Raw genomic sequence first — 13,864 nt, forward strand, 5'->3', positions numbered from 1 at the left:
GCACTGATCCCTGTGGCACACCACTCGTTACATCTTGCCAACCAGAAAATGATCCATTTATGCCTACTCTCTGTTTCCTGTTAGCTAGCCAATCTTCTATTCATGCCAAGATGTTAGCCCCTACACCATGAACTTTTATTTTCTGCAATAACCTTTGATGTGGTACCTTATCAAATGCCTTCTTGAAATCTAAATCTAAGTACAATACATCCACCAGTTCCCCTTTATCCACAGCACATGTAACTCCCTCAAAGAACTCCAATAAATTGGTTAAACATTATTTCCTTTTCACAAAACCATGTTGACGCTGCCTGATTACTTTGAATTTTTCTAAATGCCCTGCTATGACTTTAATAATAGCTTCTAACATTTTCCCTAAGACAGATGGTAAGCTATTTGACCTGTAGTTTCCTGCTTTCTGTCTCCCTCCTTTTTTGAATAAAGGAGTTACATTAAGTACTTTCCAATCTAATGAACCTTTCCCGAATCTATGGAATTTTGGAAAATTAAAACTATTGCATCAACTATCTCACTAGCCTCTTCTTTTAATACCCTAGGATGAAGTCCATCAGGACCCGGGGACTTGTCAGCCCACAGCTCTAACAATTTGTTCGGTACCACTTCTCTGGGTGATTGTAATTTTCTTGAGTTCCTCCCTCCCTTCCATTTCCTGACTTAAAGCTAATACTGGAATATTACTTGTATCCTCAATAGTGGAAGACCGATGCAAAATATCTGTTCAATTCATCTGCCATCTCCTTATTATCCATTATTAATTCCCCAGACTCACTGTCTATAAGACCAATGCTCACTTTGTTAACCCTTTTCTTTTTCAAATATATATAGAATCTCTTACTATCTGTCTTTATATTTCTAGCTAGCTTTCTCTCATCCTCTAATTTTACCTTCCTTATCAATCTTTCAATCATTCTTTGCTGTTTTTTATATTCTGTCCAATCTTCTGACCTGCCTTCCATCGTTGCGCAATTATAGGCTTTTTCTTTAAGTTTGATACTATCTTTAACTGTTTTAGTTAATCACGGATGGCGGGTCTCACCCTTGGAATTTTTCTTTCTTGTTGAAATGTATCTATTCTGCGTATTCTGAAATATCCCTTTAAATGTCTGCCACTGCATCTCTATTGACCTATCCCTTAACCTGATTTGCCAGTTCACTTTAGCTAGCTCTGCTTTCATGCCCTCATAATTGCTCTTATTTGCATTTAAAATACTAGTCTTGCACCCACCCTTCTCTCCTGCAAACTGAATGTAAAATTCAATCATATTATGATCGCTGCTACCTAGGGTCGCCTTAACTATGAGGTCATTATTAATTCTATCTTGTTGCACAATATCAGGTCTAGTATAGCTTGCTCTCTGGTTAGCTCCAGAATGTATTGTTCCAAGAAATTATCCTGAAAACATTCTATGTACTCCTCATCTAGGCTACTTCTGCCCACCTGATTTTTGTAGGCTAAAATCCTCCATAATTATCGTTCTACCTTTCTGACAGGCTGCCATTATTTCTTCCTTTATATCCTGTTCTACAGTGTGGTTAATGTTAAGTGGCTGTACACCACTCCCACAAGCGACTTCTTGCCTTTATGATTTCTCATCTCTACCCAAACTGTTTCTACATCCTGGTCTCCTGAACTTAGGTCATCCCTCTCTATTGCACTAATACCATCATTAATTAACAGAGCTACCTCCCCACCTTTTCCTAGCTTCCTGTCCTTCCTAAATGCCATATACCCTTTAATATTCAGGTCCCAATCTATGTCATCCTGCAGCCATGCCTCTGTAATGGCTTTCAGATCGTACTTATTTATTTCTATTTGCACTCTCAGTTCATCTGTTTTGGTTCGAATGCTACGTGCATTCAGATACAGAGCCTTTAGTTTTGTCCTTTTATTATTTTTGTAACCTCTAGCCTTATGAGTTGATTTACTCTTAGATTTGTATGCTCGGTCCCTTCCTGTCACAGTCTGTTTATCATTTCCCATATTAATACCTTTCTCTCTTGCCTTGTCTCTACTCCTTGATTTACCATATCTTCCCAAATTTGATCTCTTTCCCCCACTATTCAGTTTAAAACCCTCTCGACTTCCCTAGTTATGCGGCTTGTTAGAACACCGGCACCAGCACGGTTCATATATAGACCGTCCCAATGGTACAGCCACCACTTTCCCCAGTACTGGTGCCAGTGCCCCATGAACTGGAACCCACTTCTCCCACATCAGTCTTTGAGCCACACATTAATTTCTGTAATCTTATTTGCCCTATGCCGATTTGCACATGGCTCAGGTAATAATCCAGAGATTATTACCTTTGAGGTTCTGCTTCTTAATTTGGTGCCTTGTTCCTCATACTAACTACGCAGAACCTCTTTCCTTGACCTGCCAATGTCGTTGGTACCTACATGGACCACAATGACTGGATCTTCCACCTTCCGGGCAGGACTCCCGCTCTTTGCTGCAGAGAACAGTGTCAATCCCCCTAACTATACTGTCCCATACTACCACTACATTCCTTTTTTCTCCCTCCACTTGAATGGCTTTCTGTATCATGGTGCCATGGTCAGGTTGCTCATTGACCCTGCAGCACCCACTCTCATCCAAACAAGCTGAAAGAACCTCAAACTGTTGGACAATCGCAAAGGCTGAAGCTCCTGCACCCCTGGGTCCCCTTACCTGCCTCAGCTGCAGCCACACTCTCCTGTCCCTGACCACTGACCAAATCAGGATACCCTATCCTAAGGGGTGTGACCACCTCCTGGTACAAAATGTCCAGGTAACTTTCCCCCTCCCTGATGAGCCACAGTGTCTGCAGCTCGGACTCCAGTTCAATGACTCTGAGCCGAAGCTCTTTGAGCCGCAAACACTTACTGCAGACGTGTTTGCCCTGGATCACACTGGCATCCACATGATGCAGCCGTGACACATCACCTGTCCTGCCATCCTTAATGTGTTTTAATTAACTACTTAATTATTTTATTCAATTATTTCTTCTATTTTCCTTTTTTTATATATTTTATTAAGCTTACCACTTGTTCCTTTACTATTTTAAACATTACGATTAGTATGGACCTTAATCACTTATCAGATACTCACCAGACTGGTAGCTTCTTCCCAAACCAATCACCTACCTGCTTGCCTATGATGTTTGATTTAAATTAAATTAAAAGCTTACCTGTATACTCACCCCGGCGGCTCTCTGTTTCCTTGCTCTCATTATTGATTGTGACATCACTCTGATGTCACTTTTCTATTTTTCGCTGCTCCACTCCCGCCGTGCTCCTCTCTCTCTCGCTCTGTCTCCGGTCTTCGATGCTGGGCTTTTGGCACGCTTTTTAAACCTCCGCTCCCACTGTGCTCCTCTCTCTCACTCTGTCTCCTGTCTACTACAGGTATTTAAAAAGAAAAAGAGTAATTAAACTGAATGTTGGTCCTCCAGAGAGCGAGAATTGGGAGTTGATAGTAAATAGTAAGGAAATGGCAGATGAAGTGAACAAACATTTTGCTTCTGTCTTCACTAAAGAGCATACAAAAATCATTCCAGTAATAGCTGTAAATCAGGAGGTGGAAGGAAGAGAGAAAATTGCTGAAACTACAATCACCAGGGAAGCGGTACTGAGCAAACTGATGGAGCTGCGGCTGACAAGTCCCCGGGTCCAGTTGGGCTTCATCCTAGAGTCTTAAAAGAGTTGGCTAATGAGGTAGTAGATGCGTTGATGTTAATTTTTCAAAATTCACTAAATTCTGGATAGGTTCCATCAGACTGGAAAGTAGCAAATATAACCCCTCTATTCAAGAAAGGTGGGTGGGGGAAGGGGGGCAGGCAGAAAACAGGTAAGTAGAGGCCAGTTAGCTTGACGTCTGTCATGGGGAAGGTGTTAGAATCGATCATAAAGGAGGCTATAGCTGGACACTTAGAAAAACTCAAGGTAATCAGGAATAGTCAGCACGGTTTTGTGAAAGGTGGATCATGTTTAACCAATTTATTGGAGTTCTTTGAAGGGGAAACATGCACTATGGATAAAGGGCAGCCCGTTGAAGTACTGTACTTGGATTTCCAGAAGGCATTTGACAAGGTGCCACATTAAAGATTATTGCGCAAAATTAGAGCGCATGGTTTAGGGGTTAACATATTAGCATGGATAGAAGATTGGCTGGCTGGCAGAAAACAGAGTATTCATAAATGCGTCCTATTCTGATTGGCAGAATGTGCCAAGTGGAGTCCTGCAGGGGTCTGTGCTGGGGCCTCAACTTTTTACAATTTATATCAATGACTTAGATGAGGGGAGCGACGGCATGGTAACTAAATTTGCAGATGACACAAAGATAGGTAGTAAAGTATGTTGTGAAGAGGACATAAGGAGCTTGCAGAACAATATAGATAGGTTGAGTGAGTGGGCAAAAACCTGGCAGATGGAGTATAATGTGGGAAAATGTGAAGTTGTTCACTTTGGCAGGAAGAATAAAAAAAGCAGAGTATTTCTTAAATGGGGAACGACTGCACAATTCCGAGGTGCAGAGGGATCTAGGTGTTCTAGTGCATGAGTTACAGACGGTTAGTATGCAGGTACAGCAAGTAAAAAAGAAGGCTAATGGAATGCTATCCTTTATTACGAGAGGAATTGAAAATAAAAGTAAGGATGTTATGCTTCAGTTATACAGAGCATTGGTCTCCTTATTTCTCTTCTCTTTCTCTTTTGGGCCTCCTTATCTCGAGAGACAATGGATACGCGCCTGGAGGTGGTCAGTGGTTTGTGCAACTGTCAAACCCATGGACCCTTGCAGAGGTTGGCAACTTCGAGACAGCTTATTTAGAAGAAGGATATGAATGCATTGGAAACAGTTCAGAAGAGGTTTACTAGATTGATACCTGGAATGAGCAGGTTGTCTTATGAGGAAAGGTTGGACAGACTGGGCTTGTTTTCACTGGAGTTTAGAAGAGTGAGGGGGGACTTGATTGAAGTTTATAAGATCCTGAACGGTCTTGAAAAGGTGGATGTGGAAAGGATGTTTCCTCTTATGGGTGAGTCCAGAACAAGGGGGCACTGTTTTAAAATTAGGGGTTGCCCTTTTAGGACAGAGACGAGGAGAAATTTTTTCTCTCAGAGGTTTGTGCGACTTTGGAATTCTCTGCCTCAGAAGATGGAGGCTGGGTCATTGAATATTTTTAAGGCGGAGGTAGATTGATTCCCTTGCCTAACAAGAATCTAAGATTATTGGGGGTAGATGGGAGTGTGGAATTCGAGACAGAAACAGATCAGCCATCATCAGGGCGGCACAGTGGTGCAGTGGTTAGCACCGCAGCCTCACAGCTCCAGCGACCCGGGTTCGATTCTGGGTACTGCCTGTGCGGAGTTTGCAAGTTCTCCCTGTGACTGCGTGGGTTTTCGACGGGTGCTCCGGTTTCCTCCCACAGCCAAAGACTTGCAGGTTGATAGGTAAATTGGCCATTATAAATTGCCCCTAGAGTAGGTAGGGGAATTGAGGGAAGGTGGGGATGTGAGAGGGTAACGGGATTAGTGTAGGATTAGTATAAATGGGTGGTTGATGGTCGGCACAGACTCGGTGGGCCGAAGGGCCTGTTTCAGTGCTGTATCTCTAAATAAATAAAATAAATAAGTAAATCTTATTGAATGGCAGAGGATGCTTGACGGACCAAATGGCCTACTTCTGCTCCTAACTCGGATGGAGGTATGCCATTTCTCAGATCTCTTTGCTCATTTACACCATTTAATTTCTTATCTTTCAAGGAATAAAGTTCTGTCTTTTCATATTAACGCAGTTCACAAGCAGAGCCTCAACCATTCAATTATTTCACACAAGTTACAGTGTAATACCCAGCTGAGTTAACCAGTATAACTAATGAAAAGCTGAGTTAGTGTCTTACCAAGTGCTCAAGGAATATTAAAACATTATTATTACAGATGCATCATGATTAACTGTTATTTCCCACTCCAACTAATGAACAATGCATCTCCATCATGTTAGCAGGTCACAAATAATGAGTATTTAAAAAATGGGCATTAAACCCGCTTTTGGACAAAATAAGAAAATTCATCCCTTCAAGCTTTATTTCCTATACAAGTTCTCAGACCAGTGAGTATATACAGCATAAACATCATCTCCTCAGCAGCCAGTTCCTACTGCATGTCAAAGTGCTATAAATTTTCAGCTTAATCTTTTTTAATATGCAAAACTGGGCTCTGTGATATGACGAAATCAGCAGCTTGCTCCAGGCACATTCCAGATGTCTGACCGGCAGCCCTGGTCAAAAGGAAATGACCAGGACAAGGCTATCAACTGGTGCCTGACAAAGAGAATATTAAGCGGATATATAGCCGGCATCAGTTAATTACTGTAAATGCTACTGTTTGAACACTTGTGGATTTAATCTCCTCCATGTGCTTTTTTCAAAGGACTGGTTAATGAATTTGCATTAAACTCCAGTCAGTGTACTATGAATGCAGTTTTTAAACTCATTTAAAATAATCTGGCATTTAACACTTAAAAAAAATTATTACCACACATTACAGTGCTATTGAATCTTATGTTGCAGGGACATTGAATACAAGGAACTGCAATTATCACTGGACCAGACTACAGCCTCCAAGTCCTCATTTCCCTACAAGATGCTGCTGTCTACCTCACATGAAAGCCAAAAACAACTGAAACCCAAAATTTCCAAGTTGAAGTCTAAGCTAAAAACATCTCCTTATCCACAGGTACGTATTATGGAATAATGCCATTTGCCACACCCCCAACCCACTTGTCCAGATACGACAGGATGTTGAAGAACCGAGCTCACTGTGCATGTTGAGGTTTGCACACACTTGCAGCCTTGTTGTCAAGAAATGTAGAACAGAGAGCAGATGTTTTCTTACAGGAAGGGTCACCATGAGTTTCCCTGGCTCATTTCCTAGTAGCATGTCTCACTGGAATGTGGTGTGATGCAAATCGAAGGAAAGGATGAAAAAAAGCAGATGAGCTGCTTGTAGGCCTCTCTGGCAAAGCCATTCTTGATTAAGGCAATAGGAAGTGTACAAAAATCATCCAGGATGACTCATCTGACTTTTACTTACTCCCTGCGGGGAAGCACTTGGCTTCCATTTTCTACTTCTCCCTGACAGCCTGGCCGAGGGCAAAAACTGAGGCTGTGGAGAATAATAAACCCAAACTTACATTCTACCACATTAGAACACGAAACACACAAGGCTACTGCAGTACCATGCACAATGCTGTTTTACAGCAGCGTAAGCTATCCAGACCAGAATATACTGAATTCTTGAATACACATTCAAACATTTACATGAAGTTGGAGATGGAAATGACATCTGCAGGCTTTTGGCTAAGTGTTTATTTTTAAATTCTCATTGCTTTTCAACACAGTAATAATTTCGGGGACTCAAATAAGAGAAGCACTGTACATTCATTTCTTGATGCAAAACTGTTTCCAATTTACAGTCATAAATTGGACTGCCACTTAATGTAACTTTAAGCACTTAATGGTTTGAGAATTGAGCTGAAAGGTAGGCCCAGTTTTTCTTCAATAACACTTCCAAAACTGATTACTTTAACATTTCTAATGTTTATTGCTTCTTAAAAAAAATCTTCCCTTTTAAACACTCCTCATTTCAAGACACTAACACATTCACAGAAAGTGTTCTACTCTACCTCATCCAAATGCCCATTATCCACTGTGTGCATTGGCAGGCTTTTCAACTATAGAGAGATGACATCTGAGTCTGAATTTCTCCTCACCCAAGGTGCACATAGAACATTTTGCAATGTGGTTCATTGGACAGTATTAAGGAACTTGAACCCTGGTAATGTCTGCCCTCCCCAGTCCAAGGGCATTTGTAGCTCTCCTTCCCTCACTGCAGATCATTCAGCTCAAACCAAGAATCCTGAAATTCCTGATCTTTTTTTAACACAGCAAGTTGTTGTGATCTGGAATGCACCAACTGAAAGGGTGGTGAGAGCAGATTAAGTAGTAAATTTCAAAAGGGATTTGGATAAAAACTTGAAAGAAAAACATGTGCAGAGTTACAGGAAAAGCGGGGAAGTGGGGCTAATCGGAAAGCTCTACCAAAGCACAGGCATAATGGGCCAAATAGCCTCCTTCTGTACTGTACGATTCAATGATTCTATGGCCTGGTACCACAATGGGCCATGGAATTATTCACTACCATTGGCAAAAGCTATGTTAGATGCAATCGAGCTGAGTAACTTGAACACATAGAATCAAATAACATAGCGGTCTTGAAATAACCTAACGTAATCTCATCGGGTTTAATTTGAATGTTTGGAATAATCTGTCTGCAGGATAGTAGCTACAAAAACACTAGGGGAGGGCTAAATTCAATAACTTCCAAAAATGGGCAATGGGACGCCATGCACAATTAACCCACATTTGTTGGTTGCTATGCAAGCAGTGTGCTGATTTCATGCTGCCCTCTCATTTCAATGATTGCTGCATCCAGCCAGTGCTAACCATGATGTCGATTTTCTGGGTACATCAGCAGAGGGCCAATATCATGAGTAACCAGCAATACTTGAGGCTAGCCTGCATCTCTTAAAGGGGATGTGCATTGTGGCTGGAGCAGGTGCTGACAGTCATGCAGTAAGTGAATCTGACGTGGGAAACAGTGAGGAGGCACAACATAGGAGAGCGCAGGCTCGAAGAATTTTGGACATTGCACTTGAGGTCTTGGTGGAGGACGTGGAAAGGAGAGATGTCCTGTATCTGCAGGGGGCCAAACACACACTCAAAAGACAGTGGGAGCAGATCGATGTGGAGATCAATGCCAGGAGTCAAGCCCAGAAAACCTGGATGCAGTGCCGCAAGATGTTCAATGTTCTCACAGGAGTGGTCAAGTTCAGTGAATGTATCTTAAAATGCCATGTCCTCTCAATTGCACCACTTCCCTCAGCCACTGCTCACTCATACTCCCATCACTCACCTAATAACAATCTCTATCAATCAGGACTTTGTCCTGGCATGCAATATGTTTCAACTCACCCTCACAGACTTAGCACTGTTGCAAGCCTCACACCCACTTCTCACAGCTTGCACACGCTGACAGCTATCAACCATGACAGCCATATCACCTAAAAAGGTTCCACTACGCTCATCAACACACTTCCCCCTCTCTTGCAGGACAACATGGTGCAAAACCAGAGGCAGCAGGAGCTAACTGGAAAGGTTCAGGTATACCTGTATGTCCTAACCCCCATGAAGTGGGTGGGTGCCTGCCATTGCTGAGGCTGTGACCTGTGATGAGGCTGAAACCATTGAAGATGATGATATTCTCATACCTAATCCTCATTCTTACACCCTACCTCCCCCTCTTTCCACATTCGCTTCTGATTTACAAGCCGTAGATGGTGTAAGCATACACTCTAAATGACTCTATGACCTTTTACTTTCTCTCCACCCCCACAACACAACCTTACACTCTGTGTTTCTCATTTTAGATACCCAATAAATGGCACCTGGTCAGGCAGTGGAGATGAAGATGTACCGTCCCTCAATGTCATACTAACAGCCACCAGGTCAGATACTGACACTGTGTCATTTAGAGGATGGCGAGAGACAGGATCTGCACATGGTGAGACAACAGGCACAAGTGATCTGCAGCCGGTGTAGGTGGCAAGGATAACGCAGGTGCCAGCTCGCCAGAGGGCAAGGTCGCAATTAGGTTCTACTGCAGAGGACTGAGATAATCACTTCAATGAGGCAGCTTACAGAAGAAGGCTGATGGGTATGCAAAATGAAATGCTTGGTGCATCGAGAAGCCGGCCAGAGAGCCTGCAGTCAATATCAATGAGTATGGAAGAGTCTGGCATCAGTTTGGCACAGGGCTTTGTACAGACCTTGAAGCCCATCCTTTCCAGTATGGAAGTGGTGGTCAACATAGGAAGACAGCATTTGTTGTCCCATTACTGCCACTCTGCCATTGCCCTTGCTGTTGCCTATCAGCCAGCCAGCCCAGATTGCTGCCAGCAATGCCGAAATAATGCAGTCTGCAGTCAGGCCATCTAGCCCTTTCAAGGCCACCTGTATTGACAAGGGAGTCAAAAGATATAGGGGGTAGGAGGGAAAGTAGAGTTGAGATCACAATCAGATCAGCCATGATCTAATCAAATGGCGGAGCAGGCTTGAGGGGCCAAATGGCCTACTCCTGCTCCTATTTCATATGTTCATATATTTGTATTCTTCTCCACTGGAAGTCTGCAGCTTTCCACCATTCATGCTGCAGCGATTGGGATTGTACTGCATAGGAACACTGGACAGACAAAGGCACATGTAAGGCAGGCAGTAAGGGCATGTAGAAGGATGATTTATATACAATATGGCATGATTTCTTTTATAAATTTGGTTTGGACTGTTTATTTTGTGTTGACTTTTATATTTTGGTGTTGTGACAATGTGGACGCTGTGATAGTCAGTAACAGATGATGACAAAGTTGTACCACATGCAGAAGACCACCAGAAATCTGCAAAATACTGTGGGGTTCCTTCAGAGCAGTCCAGGCAGTGAAAGCATTGTTTTAGCACGCCAGTGGTCTGCTCTATCACATTTCATGTAGGAACAAGGGTTTCATTGCATGCATGCTGCACTCGCGTGTGTGGGTTGCGCACTGGAGTCATCAGCGGACTGCTGCACAACGATGGCATCGCGACTGCTGCCAGGATGCCGGATATTGACCTGAATGATTCGCTGCCTGTGGTCAAACACCAGCTGGATGGTGAGGGAATGGAATTCTTTTCGTTTGCGGTATGGAGCAGAGTTGACATGTGGCACCTGCAAAGTGATGTGTCTGCAGTCAATGGCACCCTGCACCATGGGGAAGCCTGAAATCCTAGCAAAGCAGCGTGCTCACTCCATGTGGTTTGTTCTGGCAAATGGAAATGAAATGTAGTTAGTTCTCATTGAGTAGTGAGCCTCAGTGACCTCCCTTATACGACGCTGGATGACAAACTATGAGCCTGGAAGGAGCTAATCTTCACAGCCACTGGCCAAACAATCCTTTCCCGGCTCAAAGGTTGCAACTGTGGCTGCAGAAGGTGACAGATTTCTGTCAGGATATCCTGACTGACGCTCAGACGTGTCACATGTTGGCCCAGATTTTGCAGTCAGCAGCGAAGCAATGGCACTTGCCACTAACTTTGAAGAAAGCTGCCCACAAAGATCTAGCAATGTGGCATCGATTTCCCCTTTCCCGATGTTAGTTTGAATCTGGCGCCAAGTCAAAGGGGATCTCCAGGTATCTAACAACAGTGATGTCATCAAGCAGTGGTTGCAGCGAATCAAATTGAGGAATTCTCACAGACAGCAAACCAGGAAGTAAAATGCTCTGAATATATTTCACTTTTTAATGTTATTAAATATATGATTGGAACATACACATGGGATTAAGGTAGAAACTGAAAACACCAAACAAATTTGACATTCTGTAAACATAAAGTTAGCTTTACAGGACCTGAATGGCTTTTCAACAATAATTATGAACTTAGTACGTCGTTAAAAACAGTTACGCAACATTCAACAAAGTGTAAATCTTTCAAGGGTTTTACAGTGAGACTAATTGTGTAAAAGGGCAACTTCTCAACAGTTCAGTGATTTCTAATTGATTGCAGTCTGCAGAGACTTCAACAATGCACCCTATGGAAAAGCAAAGAATCACTGACAGTAACTTCTGAATTTCTGCATTTAACTCCACATGTGTGGGCTCCAGAAGTTGCTGTCAGCTTCAGAGGAGTAATGACTGTGAACATTGACAGTTTCATTGTCATTACGGCTGCAGAATTCAGGTCAGTGTTCCTCACTATGGTTCAAGTAGAAGAGTTGCTCACTGAACACACTGGGAGGATATGGCCTCTTCTGAGAGCCCTTCTCTCCTTCATTTCCTCTCTATTGCAGCAGCTTCTGCATGGCCTCTTTTCATTAAGTCATGCTGTATTCCAAAGGGAATGCCTACTACTACACTCATATCTGAGAGCAACTGGTTTGTGAAAAAAAGCCTTCAAGTCAGCAAAGCATCCTTCAGCACCTGCCACACCACTCCCTGTAGACTTCTGCAACTTTAGACAACTTTAGAAAGCACCAAACACTTTTAAAATAGCAGCAACAGCCAGAAGAAATCAAGCAGCAACTAATCTATAAGTGGTTGATGATCGCTTTATGTAGCACTGATGGGGGTCCTTCCTCCTGCTGAATGTGTGTTCAGCTGCACGAGGTTATGGGAGGGCATTTCTTTCAGCTTTGAGCTCTAAGATGCCATTGCTGGCGTCAAATCAGTATTGCATCCTGATTAACGACATGATCTGCCTGCTCTGCATACTTCCAGCAGTCGTTCACCAATATGGTGTCTAGTGCGATTCACCCCACAGTGTGCAAGCATACCACGGAAACCATTTTGGAACTCTCAGGGCATCTACAAAATGCGTGCTAACAATCCCAATTTCTCACCCTTGAACTCCGTGAGTTAAATTACGAGGAGGATCTAGGATTGAATTCCCTGGAATTTAGAAGGTTAAGGGATAATCTGATCGAGGTTTCCAAAATATTAAGGGAAACGGATAGGTTAGATAGCTGTGGACGCCATTTTGGATCTCTAAGGCCATTCGGCGCATCCAAAAGGACAGGCGCAAATTGCTGGAAGTGCGAGGCAGTAATGGAGCGGCAAGATCGACAAGGCATTTGTGACCTAGGTGAAAGATGGAACAAATATTAATTAATTAAATTTAAGGATAGGGAAGAAACAAAGTGAACCACGGAGAAGGAAATAAGGTGAATTAGTCTAAATTAGATACAGGAGAAATAGAGGGAAAGGGAAACACTGGATTGAAAGAGAAAAATGAGGCCACAAGAAAAAGTTTTTAAAAACCTTCATATTTTAGAATTTGTAAAACCACAGGAAAAATTTACAGGAGTGAGACTCCACAATTTCAATTGTTCCTTTTCTGGGCCTCCCAAGATTGAGTGACATGTCAGGACCATTAATTTACCCCATTTATAGGGGTCTTACATCATGAAGTAGCCTCCCTAACTTTCTACAACAAGTTTAATTCATGTTTTTGGTGCAAATCCAGCAATTTCACAGGGAGGTTGACAGCGAGCCCTTGGTTATGCCAGGCTATAACAGCAGAGCACTGCAAATCATCCAACAATTTGTGGTGATTCCTATCTCTTCATCGTCACAAATTGCTGTTTCTTTTTTGTACTAATAATGACCTATTTTGTGAACTCTGGGCTAATATGTCAATCTGAACATTCAGAGCATCAGGGCATTCAGGAATGAGCAAGGGCTCATTCAGCTCATTGAAGCTCAAGCCCAACTCATACACTACAACATCCATCCCTATTTCGAATATTCCTATGTTTTGTTCTCTACTATTCCAAGCCTTGGCAACTATAAGCTTACAAACTAATCAATGACCCTTAATGGAGCAATGTTCCACAGGTCTCGGCAGTTCCTCAGTACCTCACACAAGTGGTCACACACTATATGCAAGCTCAGATAGTGAGCGCTGGCCATTCAACCTTGGACAGCACAACTTCTGATCCCAAACTTGCCCCTACTTCACATCCTCACATGCATGCCGTCCCAATTAGACACCATTGGACAACAGCTGGAAACAGGAAACTGCTCCTTCCGTTATCATTCAACAGCAATGAATTAAGAACATACAGACATAAAAACTTGCATTTATATTGGCCTCCCATGTCCTCAAGACACTCCAAAGTACATCACAGCCAATTAACTGCTTTTGAAACACAGCCACTGTTGTAATGTAAACAAACACAGTAGCCAATTTGTGCACAGCAAGGTTCTACAAACAGCAAT

General features: G+C 42.7%; 1 protein-coding gene across 3 annotated transcripts in view; it reads left to right on the forward strand.

Moving 5' to 3' along the window:
- Positions 1 to 13,864, forward strand: part of sim2 (SIM bHLH transcription factor 2) — a 106,393-nt gene that overhangs the window by 87,302 nt on the left and 5,227 nt on the right. For all 3 annotated transcript variants that reach the window (XM_068040041.1, XM_068040042.1, XM_068040044.1), the window contains one exon: positions 6,570 to 6,735. In XM_068040041.1, coding sequence (XP_067896142.1) covers positions 6,570 to 6,735 — 166 coding nt within the window. The remainder of the gene's footprint in view (positions 1 to 6,569; positions 6,736 to 13,864) is intronic.

This window comes from Heterodontus francisci, chromosome 10, assembly GCF_036365525.1.
Source record: "Heterodontus francisci isolate sHetFra1 chromosome 10, sHetFra1.hap1, whole genome shotgun sequence".
Taxonomy (NCBI): Eukaryota; Metazoa; Chordata; class Chondrichthyes; order Heterodontiformes; family Heterodontidae; genus Heterodontus; species Heterodontus francisci.